Source organism: Juglans regia, chromosome 16, assembly GCF_001411555.2.
Source record: "Juglans regia cultivar Chandler chromosome 16, Walnut 2.0, whole genome shotgun sequence".
Classification (NCBI taxonomy): domain Eukaryota; kingdom Viridiplantae; phylum Streptophyta; class Magnoliopsida; order Fagales; family Juglandaceae; genus Juglans; species Juglans regia.
The window spans coordinates 18,198,598-18,224,586 of record NC_049916.1 but is presented as its reverse complement, the minus strand read 5'-3'; the positions used below and the strand labels follow the sequence as shown (position 1 = coordinate 18,224,586).

Genomic DNA, 25,989 nt, shown 5'->3' with positions numbered 1-25,989 from the left:
CTGTCTATCTCTGATTGAGCCTCTACAGAACTTCGGATAAAGGGGGCCTGCTCACTTCAGGAAACTGTGTCTTTTTCCAACCTCGACTTCAGGAAACTGTGAGTCTGAGGCTGAGGGGGTAGGTGTAGGTGCCGCAATATTACCATCCCGCAGGGTGAAAAACTCATCAAATAATCTAGTAAGGGTTTCTCGAACCCTTGCTGCAATAAGCTCCGCCCATACTTGCTCGTACTCAAGGCCTAATACAAATATCATGCCATCCAACTTATACCTCGGGTCAAATATGACAGCTACATATAACAAAATATTAGCTCTAGTTAAATCTTCTCAATACATGTCGTACCTTGTCCGCATAATCAATGTCATCTCCCGCAGCCTAATGTGACCACCCGCGACCATGTCATCTAATTCTTCTTTTACCCTACATATTTGCTGACATATAACATTGGATGTAGGGTACAAAGTTCCAGATTGCCTCGTGGTGACATCGTAAAAAAGCCTAAAAAACTCTACAAAAATAGTTACAATCTCCCAATCATCATCTATAGGTTTCCCCAATCCCCCGTGATCATCAAAATATTTAATATATTGGATGTTTTCGTCACCCAATAATGCAAATGCCAGCTTATATTCTTGGGCCGCCTCCAACATTAGAAATGTTGAGTTCCATCGTGTAGGCATATCAGTACAAAGATCCTTCTTAGATGTTAGGCTCGTAGATCTCGCAGCAACTTTGAATTTCTCCAACCTCGAAGGAGAAGATCTCACCCATCTCACAACAGTCCTAACCCAAGCAATCGAGTCATGAAGATCCCTCAAACCATCAGTGACAATCAGATTCAGAATATGTGCCGCACATCTCACATGCAAACACTCTCCACCCATGAGTGTCTTATTTGCCTCTCTAAGATAGGTCTTCAGATGTCCCAATATGACATCGTTAGACGAGGCATTATCGACTATGACTGTAACAACTTGGGTCAACCCCCACTCCTTTATTGCTGCCTCCAAAGCCTTCCCAATTGTCTCACCCTTATGATCGGTGATTTTACAAAATTTTATAATTTTCTTTTGCAATGTCCAATGACAATAAAAAAAATGCACAGTCAAAGACATATAATTAAAATTTTGGATCGATGTCCAAGTGTCAGCAGTGAGACAAACAAATTGATCCGCCAATTGACCCATCAACTTCTCATTTTCAATATAAAAATGTATTTTTACATCCTTTGCCACTGTGTGGCGAGAAGAAATATTAAACTTTGGTTCCAAATAGCGAGAATACGCTTGGAACCCTTTCCCATCAACAAGTTGAAAATGTAGCTCGTCTATGATGACCATACGTCCTAGGTGTCTTCTACACTCATCGGGATCATACTTAGTATACCCCCTCAAAGTTGCACCCCTACTAATCCCATCCGCAATTTTTTGAAGTCCAATTTCTAGCCTAGATTGGCCTTTCTTTTGTAATGATCTTAATATTGGACTTTTTTTGCATTGCTCTTCTAAGTGCACCTTTAATTGTGAGGTGCCATATTTCCTATAGTGACATCCATAAATTTTCCCACAATGGTTACACTTGGCTTGGGGGTTACTTGGGTCACCATCCTCTAGTTTGGTGAAATGACTCCAAACTATTGAAGCAGGTTTCTTGCTGGGCTTGGGGGCGGGGTAAGGTGCCGTAGGGCTAGAGGTAGGGGTATGAGTAGGAGGGATAGGTGTAGGTGTAGGTGTAGGTGTAGGGGTGCCCTTGGCCTGAAAAGGAGAGCTCGCACTAGAATCTGCTGGCATATCCATGAACTCAAGCAAACATGAAATCTGAAATTATAGAAAATATTGCAACATGCCAACTATATATGAACAATATAGTTTCTTAGAATTGAAAGACTATATGCATAGCAAAACTATATAATGAACATAAAAAAAAGTAGACTAAAAAAAGTATCACTTGACATTCATATATATATATATATATTTCATCTTAATTAATTACATTGAATTTTGAAATACCCTAGTGCATTCTATTTTTTTTTTTTGTTCAATTTGGTAGGGAACATGAAATTATGTTTTTAAACCCCTAAATTAATGTTTTAAACCCCTAGTGCATAACAATTTTAAAGATTAAACCCCTAAATTAATTTAGGAGTTGCAAAGATTGAAATCCTTAAATTAATTTAGGGCATTTTGAAACTCTAACTTAACAATATAGTTTCTTAGACTTGAAAGACTATAAGCATAGCAACTATATAATGAACATAAAAAAAAGTATCACTTGACATTCATATATATATATATATATATATATATTTCATCTTAATTAATTTTATTGAATTTCGAAATACCCTAGTGCATTCTTTTTTTTTTTTGTTCAATTTGGTAGGGAACATGAAATTCTGTTTTTAAACCCCTACTGCATAACAATTTTAAAGATTAAACTCCTAAATTAACCCCTAAATTAATTTAGGATATTTCGAAACCCTAACTTAACAATATAGTTTCTTAGACTTGAAAGACTATAAGCATAGCAACTATATAATGAACATAAAAAAGAGTAGAATAAAAAAAAGTATCACTTGACATTCATATTACATATATATATATATATAGATATATATATTTCATCTTAATTAATTATATTGTATTTTGAAATACCCTAGTGCATTCTATTTTTTTTTTTTTGTTCAATTTGGTAGGGAACATGAAATTATGTTTTTAAACCCCTAAATTAATTTTTTAAAGCCCTAGTGCATAACAATTTTAAAGATTAAACCCCTAAATTAATTTAGGGGTTGCAAAGATTGAAACCCCTAAATTAATTTAGGGTATTTCGAAACCCTAAATTAATTTAGGGTTCCAATCCGAATTAATTAGACACAAATAATATCATGATTCAGTGATTCACACACATTACATAATGCAAAAAAAAAAAAAAAAACAAAAACAAACGGACGTGACTCATTCAAAGTTCAAACCACATGCACAATCTAAGCTCCATAGCACACAATTCACAAAATCCCATCTTCCATCTCCGATAAACCCCATCCTTCCTCCAATCTCCATTAAAAATATAAATCACAAAAAAAGTTTTGAATTTAGGGTTTCTTACCTTCGGATCTTCGGTGATGGAGATGAAGAGAGAGGGACCGGGTGCGAGTCATGCGACGGCGACGGTGACGGGGACGGTGATGCAAAGAAAGGGACCGGGTGCGACGCCGGGAACTCAGAGAGAGGGAGAGACTGAGAGCGACTGAGCGAGGTTCGGGAATCGGGAGGGGGGGTGGGGGTGGGTTTTGATATAAACCCAGGTATGAAACGACGTCGTTTCATGCCTGGGTTTTTTTTTTTTTAAATATATAATATATATATATATATATACATACGTCGTTTCATGCCTGGGTTTTTTTTTTTTAAATATATAATATATATATATATACATCCGGGGGCGGGGTATTTACGGGGCGGGATAGGGGTGACTCTCGCCCCTGCCCCCTGAGGGAGGCCCAGATGCGGGCGGGTGGCCTCGCCTCCAGCATCGGCCGAACATGGTGATCCGCCTAGCCGCACGGAGGCGGGGCGGGGCCCCGCTGCCCTCCCCTATCTAGAAGAGAAACAACTAAAGGAAATAGTTGAAGAAGCACAACCTATCCCATGCGTACGAGTCAATCATTAGTTTTCTATATTTGCTGAGATGTCAAGACATAAGTGGAGGGCTGTTATTCATCTATTATCAGACCGACTGCTTAGAGCATTCTCATTGGATTAGCTAAAAGCTAAATCCAATGAGAATTTAGCTATTAGGTCATAAAATCCCTCACATTGAATTAGCTACAGTAAAGTCTAAACTAATTTCTAAATTTGGAACACACTATTCATTCATCAAATCCCTTTTATATTATTTCTTTCTCTCTCATTTTAATATCAATTATTTCTCTCTCCATTTTAAATGACAATTGAAAAAATATAATTAGAATACAATTACTAATTAATATATAATATTATGAATAGTAAAATATGATAAAATAAAATAAATTCATAATTAAAAAATTTTTAAAATTATTAATTACTCATTACTATATAATGAATAAATGGATAATCCAATTTGGAGATTTGATGTGAATAGTCAAAGTTAAATTCATCTTATATTATTTTATTGTCATATAATGAAAAAATAGCTATTCCAATGTAGAAACTTATGTGAATGTAATAGCTAAATGCTAAATTCATCTTACATTCATCAAAAATATACTTTAATTTAGCTAATCCAATGAAAGTGCTCTTAGAGGCTGTTCTCGTGATAGTATTATCTTCATTTGTATAGATTTGCTGACGTGGCGTTCTTTGATTGGGCACTGTTAAACGTCGAATATCAGCCCAACCGTTAGGAACTGCAGTCTAAAACCTCGCTGCATCCCTCTTGGTAACGGAAGGAGCAGACTAACGGACTCGCATTGGCCTTATGCTATGCGCATGCGCTAGACTATCAGGTGTGCCCTCTCGTTACGGGTCCGCCGCTCTTCCTCCTCCTTCTCAGCTCTCTCCACGCATTTCCCTCGTATATTCTCTGTCCTCCGCCATTTCTCTTCCGCCACTTGCTTCTATGGCCGCCAATCCCCCCAAAGACGAAGCATACCTTAGTAAGGTCATCCCTAAACGCATCCAGCTCTTCGAGTCCATCCAAGCCCAGCAACTCACTCACCGTCAGTCCTTCCCTGCCGATCCCATCACGTAAGAAATATATGACCCAAACCCGTCAATCCTTCACTAGCAATGCATTCGTTGATTTCGTTGTTTTTTTTTTCAAGGATTACGTTGCCGGATGGGACTGTGAAGGAAGGAAAGAAGTGGGTGACGTCGCCGTTGGATGTGGCGAGAGAGATTTCAAAGAGCTTGGCTTCGAACGCGTTGATTTCGCAGGTGAATGGGGTTCTCTGGGACATGGCGAGGCCCTTGGAGGGCGACTGTGAGCTCAAGCTGTTCACTTTCGATACCGACGAAGGCCGTGACACCTTCTGGCATTCCAGTGCGCACATTCTCGGCCAGGTACTGGCATTTCCATATTTTCTCGTGCATTTAAGTTACTTCTATCTTATTTGGGAACGGCATTAACTTTTTAATGTTAGACTCAATTGGGATGGTAAATTTGTTGTTATGGTGGCGCAGGCGATCGAGCAGGAGTATGGTTGCAAGCTGTGCATTGGACCCTGTACAACGAGGGGAGAGGTAAATTGCTATGTGTGATGTAACTTGACATGTTTTCTTTGGCAATTCGGTCATTGGTAATTGCTAGCATAGTTCTAACATAAACTCTTTTATCGCCCAAATTGTGTTTTGTTATCATATAGTTTTTATTATATTGCTAAATTTGAGATCTTAGTGTCTAAAACAGTTGTAAGGATTGTTTCGATGTAACTATCTTACAAATATAGAGTGCAAATTAGGCCTTTTCCTTATGAAATGATGCAAATGATATTACAGGGTTTCTATTATGATGCATTTTATGTTGATTTGGGCTTGAATGATGAATACTTCAAGCAAATTGAATCAGGGGCAATGAAGGCTGTTACGGTATTGTTTTCGATGTTAATAGAAACTGTTGCTCCTAGGTTTGTAAATAAACAAAGACTATTTGTCTATTAGACAACTCGCTCGGGATCGGCTCAGCCAAAACCGAGCATTGTCTGGTTCATTTATTAAATTAACTGTTTGCAAACACAAATTATGATAAATTATTAAACGATATAACTCGTATAAACATGGTTTCGACTCGTATAAGCTCATATACCTATATATTTATTACTTTTTATAGTAAAAATAAGTTTACAATGAGAATATCATAATTATGTAAAAAGATAAGATGAAGTTATGTTTCGAATACGATAGATGTTTAACTTCTTATGAATATAATTATTGACATAAAAATACATATCTAAACTATATAGAGATATTTACTAAAACTCAAAGTTGGTTTGTCAAAATTTTGATAAGAAATCCATTTTATTAAAATTAAATAACTTGCAAACTAGCTCGAACTTGTTCAGTAAATAGATGAACATGTTCATGAATGTAAAATATAATTTGGTAATAAGCTCGTGCTTGGCTTGTGTTTAAATAAAAATTGAATGAATAGAGCTTGACCACTGAAAACTCGTTTGAACTCGACTTGCTGTTGCTCTTGCTGGACAAAATTACTTTTTACTATCCTGTTCCTGATGTACCTACCTGTAGAACTGAAGAAAGTCAGTAACATTAAAGGGAGGAAAATTATCACATTGTGGACAGGAAGCAAGGGATTGAATTTTGAGTAGCCATAAAATTGTCACATTTACCTTCCTGCATATGAATAGCTGAGAGTTTTGGTCTACTGATGACAAGCTTTTAATATGTGTTCATATTGAGTTTTTAGTACGTGTTTTTGTTACCTACAGAAAAAAATACCATGTTCGAAATGCTTGAAAGATCTCAAAGGCCATCATCAGATTGTGTTTTGTTTAATTAAATTAAAGGCGACCTATCTACATCACTTTAGTTGGGTTGCCTCTAGTCTTGTTCATACTTTTTCCATCTCTGATACGTAGTAGACATGTCACCTGTCACCAGTACCCTTTCAGAAGTTCTAGGACCTTTTCCTCTCTCTCTGATGGATGCTCATTGATGATGTAAAGCATATTGTCAGGATAAACAACCTTTCGAGCGCATTGAAGTATCAAAGGATGAGGCACTTCAGATGTTTTCTGATAATAATTTCAAGGTGAATAATTCTTTCTAATTTTCCTCATAAAAACCATATAATTCTTCTATTTTCATTTTGTAATGCTTTTCAAAATGAAAATAGACAAGTAAAAACCATAAAAACCATAATTCTTTCTAATTTTCCTCATAAAAACCATAAAGCATATTATTCATTTCTGACATGTATGCTTTTCAAACTATTTTAATCAGATTGAAATCATTAATGATTTGCCTGTAGACAAGACAATCACGGTGTACAGATGTCGTCCCTTAGTTGATTTGTGTCGTGGACCCCACATACCAAACACAGTCTTTGTCAAAGCATTTGCTTGTTTGAAGGTGATGTTTCATGATGTGTCAGTGCCTTGCCTAATGATATATGCTTGCATTATTTTTCAAACATATATGTTTTTAATTCCAGGCATCATCAGCTTACTGGAGGGGGAATAAGGATCGTGAAAGTTTACAAAGAGTTTATGGAATATCATACCCTGATAAAAAAACGTCTTCAGGTGCATTTCTATCTTCAACCCCTCAATAAATATTTTTTACTTATAAAAGAATTGTTGTTTACTATTTTCACATTTGCTTGTACTTCATAAAAGTTGCTTAACCACTTTGGGTTGGCTCAAGTAGTAAGGGCCTTGGTTTGGTCTTGGCGGTATGCTCCCTCTAGGTTTAGGGTTCAAACCCTTGGGTGCAAAAAATTTCTAGGGGCCATCAAATTGGAGGAATCCCCCCTTGAATTACCCAAGGTGCACTTGCGGAAGCTCCTTGTTGAGAGCTGTGCACCCCCGGGATTAGTTAGGACTTTCCTCCTAGATGCCTGTTTCCAATCAAAAAAATATAAGCTGCTTAGACTAGGCCATTGAGTCTGATTTTATATTTTCCCTTTTGTTCAATTGGAAATTGTACTGTATTTTTTTTATTGGTTTACACATCTAAGACATCACAACTGGTGGCCCCCGTAGTGTATTCAGATAAGCAAATATACCTTGTATGAATGCTTTATCTGTATATCATTTTGTGTGATAGTATCGTCATCACAACTGGTGACCTGTTGTTTATTCAGATATGCTTATGGTCTAAAACTACCTTGTAGACACGGCTTTGTTAGCTCATTAAATCCTTCAAATTGTGGACATGTTTGAAAATTTAGTTGATCAATAATTGTGATTAGATAGGAATGTATTTGTTACACCATGTTGTATATAAGAAAATTGAAATATTTTAATTTAAATTGTCAAGGATTTACATGCTTGGGAAAAAACCCTTGTTTCTTTGAGCTGAGATGCTGAATCTTTTATGCCAACACTAATTCTTTTGTCCATTTTTTCACCATTATTGGTTTATGTGGCTCAATATATCAACTAAAAAAATAAATATAAAAAATTATCTTAATTGAAAGTGTCCTTTGTAAGTCTCCTCTCCCCTGAAAAGGTACTCAATTTCTTAACGAGAAAAACAAAAGAAGTTCTTTTTTGAAAAGCCATAGCAGTATTTATCTCTTGAAAATTCGAACTAGATGAATTGTTAGCAAGCTTGTCAGAAGTTCATGGGATGTATTATTGAGCTCTGTGGATTGAGACCTGATGTAACTAAACAAATTCCAATGGCGTCGGTCAATACACCTGCTTGGCATAGCATGGTGTAAAAAATTATTGTGAAGCATGGAAACTCCCAAAGCTTTCATAAATTAGTAGCTATCCCATTTTTAAATTAAATATATTTTCGATGATGTTGTTTTGGAGAATAACTCAGAAGCTTTAGTTGGGGAGTTAGCATATGGAGGAAATTTTGTGTTTCAAGATGTGAGAAGTGGCATTAATGCGATATGGATGTGCTCATTGTGCTGAATGATGTAACTCTTTTTTCTCAGCATTAGTCTTTTGCGCAGGAATATATCTAACAACTGGAAGAAGCAAAGAAATATGACCATAGATTAGTGGGTACAAAACAAGAGCTTTTCTTTTGTCATCCACTCAGGTAGAGTATGGCTTAATATGTTTGATTTTGATTATTATAGTCATGGTTGCTCATGATAATGTTTTTGTGAATGTCAGCCCAGGAAGTTGGTTCTTCCTTCCTCATGGGGCTCGGGTATACAACAAATTAATGGAGTTCATACGTGGTCAATATAGGGAAAGAGGATACCAAGAGGTTGGTTGTCAATGATTAAAGTGTTGTACTGCAGTAATTTTTAGGAACTGTAAACGTGCGCCTAACTTCTTGGCTTTGGCAGGTCCTGTCACCAAATATGTACAATATGCAACTTTGGGAAACATCTGGTCATGCTGCAAATTACAAGGATAATATGTTTGTATTTGAGGTGTGGCTTATATTTATTGTAGAGCATTGATTTCTGATGGTTAACAACCCTTCATATCTCTGCTCATTATGGAGGAAACTGAGCATCAAGAATAGGGAAGCAAAACTAATGGGTAAACAAGAAAAAATGATTATTTAGGGCTTCTATTATATTTTAGCCTCGTGGAGAGGTATTAGGGGCAACTCTCAAATTGCATCCATATGGAAGATGTTACCTATTTGTCTATGGTGGTGCATTTGGAGGGAGCGGAACGCAAGATGCTTTGAAGATCAAGAGAGATCAATGGAAGAGCTTAGAATTTTGTTTTTCAATATTTTACTCTATTGGTCGATTGTAATTGATTTTCATGGCAGGTCTTTTACGATTTCCTTGTATCTCTAAACTAGACATAAACTTGCACTTGTATATGTCTAGTATACTTGGGCATTTTTTTCTCTCTTTTGATCAATAAAAATTTATTTACCGATAAAAAAAATTATATTTTCATTCTTGTGTGTGCGTTTGTTCATGTGGCATTGTTCAATAGCAGTTTTTAGTTATAAACGTAGATGTTCACCAACAAGTAGTCTGTCAACCTAAAGTTGTCTTAACCAGACAGTTTTTGAGAAGTATTTGGCTATAGCCATTTGCATATGTTCTATTAGGCAGTATTATTTTTGGAAGTCAGTTTGTCTGACCACAAGGGAAGGTTGTACTCTTAAAGTGACAATGAAAATATAACACAATATCTGAAATCTTAGAGAAAGACTGGATTTATTGTCTTGGATGCTTTTTACTTATCAAACCTTGTGGGATGTCAAATCCCAATTGAAGGGAGTTATGGATTATGTAAGAGATCTAATGATTAAAGTGGATAAGGGGCTGGACCTAGTTGTGGGTACAAGTGTGCTACCAAGTGTGCCGGAAAGTGTGCAGGCAAAGGGTGTGTCGACGATAGGGTCGTTGGACGCTGGCATCTTTGTTCATGCCAATGTCACTATGCTTTCTGATGGAGCTATAGGGTCTCAGGCACCAGTTGCAGATGAAGTTGGTCCTTTTGTCCAGGGTTCATTTGTAGTTGAAGACGGGGGTCCCTCCAAGGTCTCGAGTATTGTGGAAGATATAGTCGAGCCTCTTTTAGAAGATGCAAATGGGGCAACAGAAGGTAGTGTTTCCCCTCTTGAGGAAGCAGCACGGCAAGGATCGTCGAGGGGTGGAGCTAATACACACAATGTTGATGGAGGGGAGGAATTTGCAATGGTAACAGATGGAGGGGACAACAACCATTTAGATGTTGAGCAACCATTGGGCGGGAAGGAATTGTCATTGGTGCCTCGTGTGGGGGAAGGTTCAGAAATGGCGTTGGTGCCCCATGTGTGAGGGAAGGTTTAGAGTCGGGAGCGCAGTCGAGTACTGTGGCTGGGGATAATGTCGTTCCCCTGGTTTCTCTTCCTCCAATCAATGATATAGCGGGTTCAACAGCCGATTGGATTCTAAATAAAGATAACGGGTTTCTACAAACCCTAGGACTTTCATATGGAGAACAGGGAGAATATGAAGACCAATTTAAAACACTACTCACTGCAATCGAGGCGAGCCACATGCTTGAAATCAAATCTAAGTTTAAGAAAAGCATGGAGTTGAAAAATCTTTCATGGGCAATCAACTACGATACTAAGGGAGGTAGCTCAAGTAGAGGGAAGGGTAAAGGGAGGGCTTTGTGATGTTCGGGTTGAGGATTAGTTTTAAGGAATTTAGGGGATGGGATCGGGGAGGTGTAATGATAGTTTTCCAATTCGGGTTTGGTGTTTTTTTTTTGGGTAGGTTTTCATGGGCTTTTGGGTCATTATGGGCTTTCTTGTATGGGCTAGGTGTTTTTCTTGTATACGTCTAGTGTAATTGGTTACTCCTATTGATATATATACATAATATTATTACTTATCAAAAAAAAAAAAAAAAGACTGGATTGATTGTCTCATGTTTTCTTTTTGTGAAAAAAATCCAATCAAAAGGGAGGAGATTGTGTTCTATAGGACACATAAAGTATCCCCAGAATTTTTTCATTTTCTGCACATGCTAATATGTTGCTTTATAGATAATAGATATTATATTCTCTGTTTCTTTGGTATGATATTTTGTTCTTTCACAGATAGAAAAACAAGAGTTTGGATTGAAACCAATGAATTGCCCCGGGCACTGTTTAATGTTTCAACATAGAGTTCGCTCATACAGAGGTAAGTTCATTTGCACTAATATTACTCTCTAGTGTAGGGGACAGATATTATTATCTAGAACAGCATCTTATATTTTGTGTTCACTTGGACACTTTGTCCGAGAACAATGTTATCATCTCTCTATTCATTTATAATGTGAGACTTTTGATGTGCTTCATGATTGAAACAGTCATGGGCTATGATAGTTTATTTAGTCATTTTGAGTTGTAGAAAGATTTACTACATCACTAAGTGGATATCATTGATCACCGTCATATTGTACATATCACACATTCTACAAGAACATTCCTATGGAAGAACATATGGAAGACTAAGGCTCCCCTAAAAGCTTCTTTTTTTGTATGGACAGCTTCACTAGGGAAGATTCTTACCTTAGATAATCTAAGAAAATGCCGATTGATGGTACTAGATTGGTGCTATATGTGTAAGAAAAGTGGGGAGTCTGTGGATCACCTATTATTGCATTGTGATGTAGCCATGAGCTTATGGAATGATATCTTTGCTAGAGTGGGACTTGTTTGGGTAATGCCAAGAAGGGTTGTTGCCTTTTTGGCCAGCTGGCAAGGCATTCGAGGTAATTCCTCAAATCGCAGCAATGTGGAAGATGATACCGATTTGCCTATGGTGGTGCATATGGATGGAGAGGAATGGTCAGAGTTTTGAGGATCGTGAACGGACAATGGACGAGATTAGAACTTTTTTTTTTCATACATTATTCCATTGGTCAATTGTAATAGACTTTAATGGCATGAACGTACATGATTTTCTTGTATCTTTAGACAGTCATGCATAGGTGTGGTTCTTGTATATGTCTTGTGTACTTGGCTTCGCCTATATTTAATAAAATTCCTATTTACTGATCAAAAAAAAGTTTTAAATGATATTCTAAGCGTCCATAATTTTCTTGTAAACTTCCTGTGCACATGGGCTATGCCTATCATCCTCATCATTAAAATCCTTTTTTAATTATAAAAATAAAGATTTAAATGACAAAATTTTGTTATAGGAAGGTTTTTTATGCATGACGAGTTTAGTTATGAAGGGACATTTAGACCCAGGTTGTCTTAAAGTAACCCTTAAAGCTACTAGAAGTATGAACCCATCTCTAATGTTTTTGTGACATGATACCATGTGTAAGTGGGAGTTTGGTAGTGTATCTGTTTGGTACATTCTAAAGTTTTGGTACATTCTAAAGTTGGTGGTATATGGTTGGATTATATAGGTTGATTGGTAACAAGATTTGTGAACCATGACTGCTGAGTCATGAAATTAGTCTTAACAAAATCATTGTTCAACTTCAACCCTTTGGCAATATAAAAAAAAAACCAAGGCGTTTCAATTGTTTTTTTGATCGGTAACGTTTCAATTGTAACGTTGACTAGTCCTTTTAGAATATGGGCTCAGATGTGGCTTGAGTCTTCCATGAGCTGTTACAACTGCGGAGACGATACTGTAGGGGAGGTCGGTTTAGTTCATGCTTATTGAGTTACAGCTGCCCCATGCCTCTGGGACCTCAACCTGTGCCCCTTCCATTTCTTATTTTTATAGGTACATTTCATATAACAAACTGTTGCTATAAGGGTTCCCCGCATGAGGCAGAAGCAGTACAATTTATAGGACTTCTTTTTATTGTTGTTTACCTTATACATAGCCTTCACCAGAAAGCTTATGTACATTGCTTTGCAGAACTTCCTCTTCGACTGGCTGATTTTGGGGTTTTGCACCGTAATGAGGCCAGTGGCGCACTAACTGGACTAACTCGTGTCAGGAGATTTCAGCAGGTGCCATTTTAAATGTGGTTCTTAATGAACATTATAGTTTTTTGGTGATAAAATGCATCAGGCCTAGGCAGTTTTTTTCTAATTTATTTTATTTTATTTTTATTTTTAAAATTAGGGTCTCACTCTAATCATAGAATTTGAGTTTTTTTATTTCAATGGGCTTGAAGGTCCATTGAAGCAGACGTAGTCAATCATTGTGGTGGACCCCGTTTTATACTAGTAGCTTTAAAAAAAAAATTTGTTGCCCGAGGTGACTGGGAATAGTTACCTTTGACTAATTTTAGTTCAAATCTTGGTACAGGATGATGCTCACATCTTCTGCCGGGAGTACCAGGTGAGTTGAATTTAATTGACTTCTGATGTAACTTATTTTTTTTTGGCTTCCTATGCCCATTGTTCTAAACATGCTTCATCTAACAGATAAAAGATGAAGTTCGTGGTGTCTTAGACTTCATCAAACATGTCTATGATATATTTGGATTCACTTTTGACTTGAAGCTCTCCACGGTATGCTATTTGCTCCTTATTTGTGCTAAACATATTGTACCTGTTGATTGGATGTTTCTAAATTGAGTTAATATGCTGCTTATGATTTCTCCTTCTTGAGTATTACTGCCATTTGAATTACAGTAAGGACATTCTATACCATAACCTTTTGAAGTCACAAGATTTCATGGAAATTTTTCAAAGGTTTCAATACACAAGTTGGAGTTGCTTGTTAATGAATATTTTGTCAATAACTATGTGCCTAGTGGGCACAATGGCAGAAATGACAATATTAACAAGGTTTTTCTCAATTCTAAAGGCAACAATTTAAGCCAAAAACAACAATTTCATAATCGAAACTACTTTACGACAATAACAATATTTGGTTATTGTTTGAATAAAACTTCTTGATTACCTATCATTAAAAAAAACAATATTTGGTGTGTGATGGTGCAAGGGAAATATTAATATTGATTTAGAAGGTCTTAGGGGAAATTTGTAAGATTCATCAAATGTGATGGGTGTTGGATCAAGCGATCTGGTGCTATTTTTGGTGTGGGCAGCTCTGAGGATTTATTTTTTAAAACCGTTTATGACCGGATGTGTGATCATTTTAGTTTTTCGTTTTCATGTTTCAGGACTTTTCTTTACTTTGTTATCTTTTTCTACGGTGGCGTTTCTCAATTCTCATGTTACGCCCTGTATGCTTTTTTTTTTTATCGGTAAAGATAAACATAAGCAAGAGTATACGCCCTTTATACTTGGACAATGACTTTTGATCATTAATATAGTTTAAGGTATTAATAATATAAAATGCAAATCCTTTATTTCAAAGTTGAATATGCACATGTCATTGTGTGTGGAATGCACCCTTCCTTTGTTTTTAGATTGGTATGATGCCTTATCTGTTAGGTGTGGGCAGTCTTCTTTTTACAGATATGCTGTCTCCTTCAACTCACTTTTCCTTTCAGTGTGCATGTGTTCAGTGGAAATGACATTTTACTATATGTTACCGAATATCTCTATTGGTATGAATATTTTAGAGGCCTGAGAAGTACTTAGGAGACTTGGCTACATGGGAGAGAGCCGAGGCTGCTCTTACAGAAGCATTGGATGAGTTTGAGAAGCCCTGGCAGGTAAAATTCTCCTTCTTACACTTCAACTGTAGATGAGCACCTACCCACTCCTTATCAATACTTTCAATATGCTACATGACTATGTTGCAATGACAAATATATACTATCATCATTATGCTTGATCTAGAATTCATCTTCTTGTTCAATGTACATTGAGCTTGGCTGAAACTGGATTTGAAACTTTGATCATGCTAAAGTCACCTTTAAGTCAAACAAAATGTAGCTTGAGAATACCAATCCATTTTATGTTTCTTAGCATACATTCCAGCAATTTGAACGAAATCAATGATATGATACTGTAGTTATCAGAAATCTAATGACTAAATGGTGATTTTAGAGGGTTTTCTATCAATTGGATGGCTTGAACCTATAGATTTGATCCATTTGAGGGAAAGGGGCTAAATGCTTATGTTTAATTTATTTTCCAGTTACACATTTCCTTTCCTCTGCTTTAAGTACAGTGTAGCAGAGCTTCTATGATTTGTAGAAAAATAATTTGACTGATGGATGGATGTTGATTATTATATGCTGATGTTTGTTTTGAGCAGTATTCTATATAGTCTCCCCATTCTCTCAGTGTTTATGTTTGCAGATAAATGAAGGGGATGGTGCATTTTATGGACCAAAGATAGATATCAGCGTATCTGATGCATTGAATAGGAAATTCCAATGTGCAACATTACAGGTTCATGGTGTTCACTTTATTTGATTTATGTCAATGAGATTTGGTATTGCAGAACTAACACTTTAAAGATCAATGCCTGTGGTTGCAGCTGGATTTCCAGCTCCCTGCTCGTTTTGAATTGTATTACTCAGCAGAAGATGAAGCCAAGAGGGAGAGTCCTGTTATGATACACACAGCTGTTCTAGGATCTGTTGAGCGTATGTTTGCTATACTGTTGGAGCACTACAAAGGGAAATGGCCCTTCTGGCTTAGTCCACGCCAAGCAATTGTTTGCCCAGTGTCAGAAAAATCTCAGCCATATGCACTAAAGGTAGTTTTTCACTGCACTTTTCAGCAGTCATTATATTGGATAATTTTTCATGATTTTTGTAAATATATGATTGCACGAAGTTGTTCTCAGTAGTTGGTAGCTTGAGCTCAAGTTTCAATCTTAGACTTATTTTGTGGATCTTAATGAGTTTATCTCATGCCAAACTTGAGGTACTCAAACTTTAAGGTAAAAGGTCTGGTTGAGTCAAGCGATATGTTGTTTGAGATTAGCTCATGTATGATATAAACAAGCATTAGGCTGCCAGAGTAAACCCAGTGACAATCTCTTGAGCTATTTTTCCCAATTTTTTAATGATTAAGCATTTGTTACGAGTTTCTCAAGTCTTTTCGCAGTAGCTATAATGATATAGTTATCTATTGCTTACTAGCATATTAAGAGGCATCTGTATATCGAAGGGATTCATAACTGTTAGAAGCACTTGTTACTTCAATAGCATTGATAATTTATAGTCATGATATGTTTGCATGCTTGCGTAAGATATGCTCTTATGTATAAGTTCTGAGGTTTATTTGAAGTTCTTTTCTATACTCTTAATGCTTTCTTGTAGGTGCAAGATCAGATATTTAAAGCTGGTTATTATGTTGATGTTGATACTACTGATAGAAAGATCCAGAAAAAGGTGCATTCATAATTCCTACCTTGCATGTTTTGTTTGTCTATTACACAACCAAGAACTCCCTTTCTTGTGAATTGAAGAGAGAAGATATGACTTGCCCCTAGAAAACTCAATATTCTGCCTCGTAGTGTTATGGAAAAGAGAGATACATTATTCACTCTGTCTCTCTCTTTCCCTTGTATACTTCTCTAATGCGGTATAAGTAAGAGATTCTTTTCATTTACTGATAGCTTTAGCTTCCTGCAGGTTAGGGAAGCTCAGTTGGCACAGTACAATTTTATATTGGTTGTTGGGGAGGAGGAAGCCAACACTGGACAGGTTCTACCCCTATACATTACTAGTTTAGAATTCTTATTTGCTGGAATGTCCCCTATAGACAGTTTAATAGAGAAGGTTTTGCTATTAAATTTAGGTCCATGTACCAATGCATTTGCTGCTCTTATATGAATTGTGGGTGAACTGTTTTGTTCTCTGCTTGGGTTTTAAGATTCATTAACCATGGTACACACAATTTAGGTCCATGTAACAATGCAATTGCTCTCTCTCTCTCTCTCTCTCTCTCCCATCTGTGTGTAAATAAAAACATAAAGCTTAGCATCGATTTCGGGCAGAAATTTACTGTTCTTATTGTTCCAGGTGAGTGTACGAGTCAGAGACAAGGCAGATCATTCGGTAATGAGCATTGAGAACCTACTGAAACACTTTGGGGAAGAAATTGCAGCATTCCATTAAATTTTTGTTCCATATGATATTAACATATGCATTTCACTTCATTCAAACCAGAATGTTAAAATGCCCGTTTGCTTGGGGTTTAAACATAGTTGATTTAGTATCAATTCTTCTTTTGGGATTGTATCTTCTGTGTGTGAATGAACTTTTGTTTAGTTTATTTTCCCTCTACTTTTGTTGCTGGAAAGAAACAGGAAAAGAAAAGGCGTATTTGCACTTTCTTGTCACTGGCTCTTATAATTCTCCTCAAGAGAGTTTGATAACAGCTATCAAAAGTACCAGAAGCTTTGTCTTCTAATTTGAGGCATTATAAACCTCCGACATCGGCATCGGCATCGGCATTCACGTTGTCCACGCCGATTTCTTCCGTTACGTTTTTCTTCCAGACATTAACTGTAGTTCTTGTGGGGCGAGGCCGCGCCACCAAGACAAGCTAAACCTGTCTGTCTTGAAAGCTCTAGCCTCAGTGGAACCATGTAACGTACGGACCATATCTAACGCTACGACCACAAGGGAATGAGTAAACGCAGAGTATAGTTTGCAAATATGAATCTATTTTTTCGTTATTTTAAAGAAATCACCCCAAATTCACTGGAAGAAAAGAACAATCTCTCAATAGAGGTTTGAGATTGTCCATAAAACAATAACCAGTTTGTCAAAAGGAAATCCTAGGTTATTAAGTATAATAAGAATCAAACAGGAACTCTAAACTACTAAAATTGTAATTTAGGATAAATCAAATGGAAGTGGAGACGATCGCAATTCAAGCAGACTCAAATGGTAACTCCCGTTGGACTAAGTGAATTCTTTGTCTGATTCTTCTTCTATTGAACTTTTAGCGTGTTTCCTTTCTTATTGTTCTTCCTCCCCAAACCCTTTCTTGGCACTTTTAAGTTGTTAAAGGCTTGACTATTGCTCTAAAAGTTTCAAAACTACTAGACTTTAATTTGATTAAGGCTTTAACTTTTAAAGGCATAACATTCCACCATACTTTTGAATTTAATGTCTACGACAATCTATTCTATCGATACTAACCTAATAGTGGTAATTTATCTTTTGGCGAATGACGATTCTACTCATCAATTAGTATTCAATGGTCTGACATCATGCTTATATATAGTATCAAGACTTTATAATCTTGCTTTAGGCCGCTTTTCTGTGACTCGAATTTGTGACATGGTCCATACTTTGAGACTAATTGTTAGACTTTTACTGATATTGTGCATGAATATGATCAATGGTAACCCATGTAGAAAACTCTTTAGAATCTCCACGCCACTTAACTGAGAGCTCAATTAACATACAATTCCGGAATCGAGTCATTTGATGTTGAAGTACGTGCTTAGGTTCATTACGGAAGGCCCCATGAGGATCAATAGAAGACACAGAGACTGAGGGTGTAACTGAATGACCCAAATGCTTCTTTTAAGGCACGACACATGCAAGACTGAGTGGACATAGGAACCCGCTAGCAATTTGAGTCAATGTGCTGCAAAACCTTAACGGGACCATAGTATCTAAATAGGTGAAAGTAGGTTGTCCAAGTGATCTCAACGCATCTCAAACTAATTATTGATGAGATTCACTACTTTTTCAATTTCTCTAAAAAAATTAAACTTATTGCAGTATACTTCATACATTTTAACCTAAAAAATTAAACTCATCTTAACAAAAAAAGTTAAACCTATTTCAATGAGACCCACAAAATACTACTATTCACAACTCAACTCAATTTATCTCAACATCTAAATGTAGCCTAAACACATATCTCAATGGGACTATAAAATATCATTATTCACAGATCAACTCATACCATCTAAAATCACCTCAACATCTAAACGCAGTCTAAAACTTTGATAGCTTAGCTACACTGCTATATGTACTTTTGCAACTTGAGATATATCAAATCACCTACCTCAAATTCGGTTTTGGTATTAGACTATGATGCTTCATGGCTGATTATGCAAACAAAAGGTTCAACTTTAGGCTCTGTTTAGATACAAGAAGTGTTTCATCTCATCTCATTATTATAACTTTCTCAAATTTCTATATAAAGTATAATAAACAACTCAGTTTTTTCAAATTTTAAAATAATAATAATATTAAAAAATAATATTATAATAATATTTTATTTAATTTTTAACTTTCATTTCAATTCATCTCATATTAACTCACTATACAAATCACACCTTAATTAACAAAATTTCGTCTCAAGACCTTAATTCTAAATTGTTCATGAAACATATGCACAAGATTGTAGTTGATGAGGTAATGTTTGTTCTGTTAATTTAGGCTTGTTGGGACTGAAGCTTGCCAGGTCTTTAAAAACTAGAGTTGGGCCTACACGAAGTCTTAAAAATTGAATCGGAACGAGTATAAATCTAGGATACAAAAAGAAAGAGTTTTGTCATGTACAAGTAAGTTTATGTATCAATTTGTGTATTAATGTTATTATTTTTATATTTTAAATTTAAATTTGTATTATTTTCAATAAAATCTATTTTTTGATCAATTATATTGAATGAATACACGTATTAATATACAAAATCGCTTATGATTAAATTTTTCCTTAAAAAAAACCATTCTTATTTGTTGGCATCCGAAGAGACCAAGGTAAATACGAACAAAGTGCAGGTTTAAAAAACAAGTCCTAAAGTAGGGTAGACATTTATTGTCTCATCATCCACGTGGAACATGTGTATGGGCGTACAATTACGGGGCCAACCACTAGATGCTGGAGTAAGGGCCACTTGGAATTAAAGATCTTTAAGATCCACATAAAGATACAAAGTTCACCTCGAGAAAAGATGATCTTAAGAGCCTGTTTATTTTCGTAGATTTTGAGATTAATTAAGATTAAAGTTAAAAATTAAATAAAATATTATTAGAATATATTTTGTTAAGATCATTTTTATTTTAAAATTTAAAAAAGTTAAATTATTTATTTTATTCAAAAATATGAAAAAATTATACGGATTAGATGAGATAAATTGAAAAAAATTATGAAAATAAATGAGCCTGTAGCGACAAATATTGACATATTAAGGCATCATTTGAATACAAGAACGGTTTTATTTCATTTTATATCATCATTATAACTTTTTTAAATTTTTACAATATATAACAAAGAATTCAACTATTTCAAATCTCAAAATAATAATAATATTAAAAATTAATATTCTAACAATATTATTCATTTCATTTCATTTCATTTCATCTTACTATCAAAATAAATCTTAAATATATTATTGATGTAGCAGTTCGTCACATCAATTTATATATAAAAAAAATATTAACACTTTTAACTCTTTTGATAAATATAATAGCTCCTATAATAAATGAGTAATGCTAGATACAGTCATGAATTGTGCAAGCATCGTGCACTCCTTTAAAAAAAAATAGAGTCCATTATGAAAAAATTAATTTTTTCATGTGGGTCCCATCTTTACTCATTTTTTTTAAAGGAGTGCGCGGCGCTTGCGTATTCTATGATTGTAAATATCATTTCTCATAATAAATAGTGTATCACACATCTGATTTTGGAATAGAAAAACATAACTCTTGAGACGGTTTTTAAACTCAAACAGGAAATCACCCGTCAGACAACATCACTTGGAGCAACAACGTCTAGGATAAAACCTGAAAACAACTAAAATCAAATTGGTTCATAATTAACAAGTATTTTACAAATTATTCAAATTAAAGAAACTAAGGAAAAGTACTGCATGGGTTATAATTATGTATATAATTAAGACTACAATCCTACTTATTTCATCTTGCTTTAGCTTTTTGCCAAATCTTTACATTTTTTTTAGAATTGGTATAGACACAAAGAGATTATATAAAATAAATTCATAAACTGATATGATTTCATAGAATTCGTTAGATCTACTTTATAATAAAAATAATTTTCAGTCTAACGTATCATATCAAACTACATCAGTTTGTAAATTTATTTTTGTGTAATTCTTTTGTGACTAAAATATTTTTTTTTTAATTGGTGTCATCGGCTTTTATGAATTTATCGTAGTTTACCCTTTTTATCTTTTTTCTATTTTAGGTAAATTCACTTTCATGGGTAAAATGTTTTTTTTTTCCTAGTACTTTTAAGTTTTTTATTTTTTTTATTTTATCAAATTGTAATGATCAGTCCAATACCATGACCGATCAAATAAAGAATTTATTGGGCCTTAATATTTTTAATTTGGAAATTTCTTGGTTTCTCCAATGCTTTTATTTTTGCTTGAGGGCAGCAAGCCTGCATCGATTCGGGGCCTAGCTTGGATTGAAGTCTAACTGCAAATCCCTTTAATTCGTTCCCTTCTGCCTCTCTCCCGCACACAGACGCAAGCGAATGCATGCATGCGCGCGCGCGCGCGCTCTCACAAACATATTATTGTTAATTAATAATACTCGTTCACGAAAACTGGGAAGATTCAAACTTGCGTAAAGCTAAAGCTTAACCCAGTAGATCAGGAACCCCCAATGTTAGACATGCATCAAGCACTCAATTCTCATACAATCTAATAAAAACCCAGTTGCCGTACTGATAGTTAGTCGTAAAATCCATTATTGTTGTTGGGTCGGGCACCGGTTTTCACATTCTAATCTTGGTTCTGATGGAAATGCTTTTGACGACGATTGGCGGCCATGGAACTGCTGCTCTCACCCACTTCGAGTTCAGGCCTATATATCTCTTCATCAATCTCCTCCTTCGCTACTTTTTCCATTTCAATAAATTCTAATGTCTTCTGAGATGATGATATAAACTCATGTGACTGTGGTGCTGTGGTTGGCGGCACAACTGAAGGAAGCTTGGAGAGAAGGGCTTCAAGGCTGCTCATGGAAGGTGTTATTTTCAAAGGCTGGTTGTATTGGTGATCATAGAATTCAGTTGGGGATGCAAGGGCAGTGCCTTGGAACTGCCATGCTTCTGGGGTGCCGTATCCATCCACGTTGAAGGGGAATGCGAAGGAGGATGGATGGGGTAAAAGCACGCCCGGGATGCTTTCAATGTAGCTGAATTTCTTTCTTAGTGAAACAACGTAGCTCAGGTCTTCAATTACCTTGAATATTATACCAAGAACATAAAAAAAGAAAAAAAAAATCAACAACAGAAGGAACGAGTTTGAAGGACATTGTCGGATTGACTTGTTAAAAACTGAAAACCAAGTGTGAGAGAGAGAGAGAGATAGAGAGAGAGACCTTGTGAATGGCTCCTAACTGAACAACACCTTCTCTAACTGCAATCAGAGCTATAGTCTGAAAGATATTAATTAATTGAATTAAACCAAGATTAAAAGTAGGTCTAGCTAAAAATTTTGGAGGTTATCAGTTTTAAATGGAATACCTTTATACCAGACTTGAACTGTGCTTCCCAAGTCCGAGGTTTCTGCAGAACAAAAGCATTGAGTTAGAAAAAAATACATTTTACTTGAAGAAACATGGCACTGAAACACAGGCTCATTCATTTAAGTTGACAATTTTTTTCTGCAAGCAAGTACTATAAATTACTTGTTTAAGCACAAACATGAAGAAATCAGAAACTTGTTTAAGCACTGATCATATCTGGATAAATGATGCTTACTGACTCCGCCGAGTTGTGCCATGCTGTCAAGAAATTGATTTCTTGGTCATTTGGTTCTTTGTATATCCACTTATGACCATGATCTGCAGCCACTTTTCCTATCAAACTGCTCCATTTGGAAGTAAAGCACATTATGTTGCTTTCTTTCTAAGTGATGTATAGTGCTAAAGATATACTAGTTGAGATCAGTATAAGGATTTATATATAAAATCTATAACTATCACTTACCCTTCTCCGTAGTTGTAGATCTCATGAGACATCTTGAAAAAGAGCTCTGGTTGCAGCCCTTGGTAGTTTTGAAACTCACAATTACCATAAGTTGATGAGCCAGGACAATCCCTCGAATTTATTTCACCTACTGATGAGGCAGCAAAATTGCAGAAACCATCTTCCCAGACTAATATCCTGACATAAATGTAAATATATATAATGATATCAAAGACCCAATTTATATGCATTAATGCTAATTATACACCAGATTTAATTGGAAACTAAAGGAAATACCAGTTTCTCCTGTTTCCTCTTGACCTGTCATATGCTCCTTGACCATCCCATCTGTAGTGAAAACAACATAACATGAAATTTAAACACATATGGTGAATCTGTAATTTGGGAATAAAGATGCATCATTAGTCTATGCGTGTGGTGGATTAAAATGGGAGTATGAATGCTTGTAAATATCTTGTTTTTCTTGTTGAAATATCATCTGTTTCTCCTCACTTGGGTGGGGGGTAATTTCTGGGTAGGATTCTCCAGAAGACTGCATAAACCCACTGGGAATTTTGATGAATGCACAGACTTCGTAGGGTGTGTTGAAGGAGATGAGTCACAGCTAATGAACTGAGATGTTCTTCCATAATATCGACTCCTCACACTAATATATACTCACTTTCCCCTATTCCTCTCCTTCGCATATCTATATATCTTCAAGAAAAGAGAGACGTACGCAAACATTCTACCCTCTTTTTATAAGCGGCCTCTACCAACTATTATGATTTCTTTTCCTGAGCAAACTATATCTAGGAAATTACTCAGACATTATCTCTCTCTCTCTCTCTCTAATCCAGCAAATATTTCATTAAAGGAAATCAAGACACATGAGCAGTGGCGGAATTTACCAACAAACGCCCCGTTAAGTACAACAAAGTGCAAAAGTAAAAACTAGATTAATTGCCCCATCGAAATGCATCCAATGGCGCGTTACACTACTTGTCATACCAATAATTTCACCACCCCAAGATCTTTTAGATCTAAGTCACCCCCATCTCACTATCATCGGCGTATAGACTCCAATCGATATCGATCATCACATTGTGTTTATGTTTTCCTTAATCTAAGATGGCAGGGGTTACCGTTCTCTCCTGTGAACATCTCAAGATAATAAATTACAGTGCACTACCAACAATATCCATCGCTTTCAACGATAGCAAAATAGTTTTCACAGCTGTATGAACTAAAAAAAAAACTCTCATTTAAGACGGCTCTCTCTTTACTGCGAAGACAATTTTTGGTCCCAAAATCTCTTTATGCTAGTTATGTATATGTATCTGTATGCCTTTGAAACTACATTAATTTCATCACATTTTATCATCTCATCTAATCATTACAATTTAAGTTCAAATTTATTATATTTAATTACAATATATATAGATTTTAATTTTTTTTGAATTTTATTATGTACAAGCAAGTTTGCTTATCAATTTGCGTACTAATATTATTATCTTCATATTCTAATTTTAAATTAATATTATTTTCAATAAAATTTATTTTCTGACCAATCATTTTGAATGGATGCGCTTATTAATGTACAAAATTACTTATAATTAAATTTTTCATTTTTTCCCTTCCCGATTCCAGTGTAGTCTCTTTTTCAACCTCCATTGAAGCACTACCCTCCCATGTCACAACCTTTTTCTCGCCAACTCTCACCGCAATTATGAATTATCAGATAAGGAGGACCAAACCTTATTATTCTCAGACTACATCATGAGCATTGAGCAGTTCCATTTATGTGACGATCGATCCGTCTCCCTCAGGCACAGTATTTTTTTTTTTTTTTTTGCCATTTCTTTATAAGTAGGTACGTAATATTAAAGCTGGGCTAATATGTAATTTTAAACTAACTAGAATTTCACTTATTTTAAAGTTGTTCAAGCATGCGCAGTACCTGGCCTGTCCCACTTCTATCGATTGCATGCATTCTCTCAAGCAAGCGTACGTTGGCCAAGCAGGATTAATCGAGCTAATTCTCTACATCACGTTGACTCGTGCTGTCGAGCGAATTTTCTATTGTGGTAATTTGACATAATTTATATAAATTTGACTCACCTAGCTAGCCCTTACTTAACAACACTTAAATAGTTAAATTAATTACTACACAAATATTATTGATTCATGGCTTGATTAATACTAGGATTTGTCAACACAAATGTTTACATTAACAATATTAATTTTTGTCGGTGCCGGTTCAGTGAGATTAATTGATTTGTTTATTCAGAAGACTATTAGCTAGAGCTGGTCATAATTTGCCTTGGAGCACTTATTCTTCGGGTTGTGACTATATCCGTTATGACCAGTTTAAAAATTAATTAAAAATGAGTTGTCAACACCACACGACACATTTTAATATGTTTCATGTAAATATGTTGAACTAATCCGTATAACTAATTTGACATGGTTAACATAATTTCACATAAAAATTAAAATTTATATTTATTAGTAGCCATAATTTCTCATAAGGAAAATAAAAATAAGACTATATACTAACAAAAAATATCAATAGTTTTCATATTTTAACTTATAATAAAACTAATATTATTACAAATCTAACAATAACAAATATGAGCATCTGTCTAAAATTACAATTCCAATAATAAAAATATAAACATATTGAGAAATAACAATATTACAACCTAATAATAATACAATTGTAATTTTGAAATAAAATTTAAACAAGTTATTGCGAGCTAATTCCGAGTTAAGTGGGTTGACCAGGTCATTATTAACCAATTTATTAATCGTGTCTTAACGAGTCAACCCGTTTATACTCAAATCCATTTATAATATTATCAAACTCAAACTCATTTATTTCATGTCGTGTTCGTATTTGTGTTCGTGTTGAATTTACTAATCGTTTTACATATTACCAATCCAGTCTTAAATACTTAGCTATTCATGTTTGGGTGTTAGTTGGGAACACTACAACAAATAAGGTCTTTTTGAACGAAAAGTTTCGTCTCAAAAGACTGGCATTTCGTCCCAAAAAATATTTCAGGACGAAAAAAAACTATCCCAAGTTCGTCCCAATAAAACTGTCCCAAAACGTATTTTGGGACGAAAATCACAAATTCGTCCCAAAAAATATCTT

General features: G+C 35.3%; 1 protein-coding gene and 1 pseudogene across 1 annotated transcript; one reads left to right on the top strand and one right to left on the bottom strand.

Moving 5' to 3' along the window:
* Positions 1-4,444: 4,444 nt before the first annotated feature.
* Positions 4,445-17,237, top strand: LOC108987101 (annotated as a pseudogene).
* Positions 17,238-21,477: 4,240 nt separating this feature from the next.
* LOC108987096 (protein RICE SALT SENSITIVE 3-like) lies at positions 21,478-23,814 on the bottom strand. The gene is made up of 7 exons (XM_018959955.2): positions 23,343-23,814; positions 23,127-23,177; positions 22,851-23,027; positions 22,623-22,728; positions 22,386-22,427; positions 22,241-22,297; positions 21,478-22,101 (listed from the first exon to the last, which is right to left on the bottom strand). Exons 1-7 carry the CDS (start codon positions 23,477-23,479, stop codon positions 21,640-21,642), a joined length of 1,032 nt encoding a protein of 343 aa, XP_018815500.1. The 5' UTR covers positions 23,480-23,814; the 3' UTR covers positions 21,478-21,639.
* Between the last annotated feature and the right edge of the window lie 2,175 nt (positions 23,815-25,989).

Coding starts and splice junctions, on each gene's coding strand:
- LOC108987096 (XM_018959955.2), bottom strand. CDS start 23,479: ATGGAAGAACATCTCAGTTCATTAGCTGTGACTCATCTCCTTCAACAC. Junction 22,428..22,622: donor GGCACAACTCGGCGGAGTCA/GTAAGCATCATT, acceptor TTTGTTCTGCAG/AAACCTCGGACTTGGGAAGC. Junction 22,102..22,240: donor AGTTAGGAGCCATTCACAAG/GTCTCTCTCTCT, acceptor ATAATATTCAAG/GTAATTGAAGACCTGAGCTA.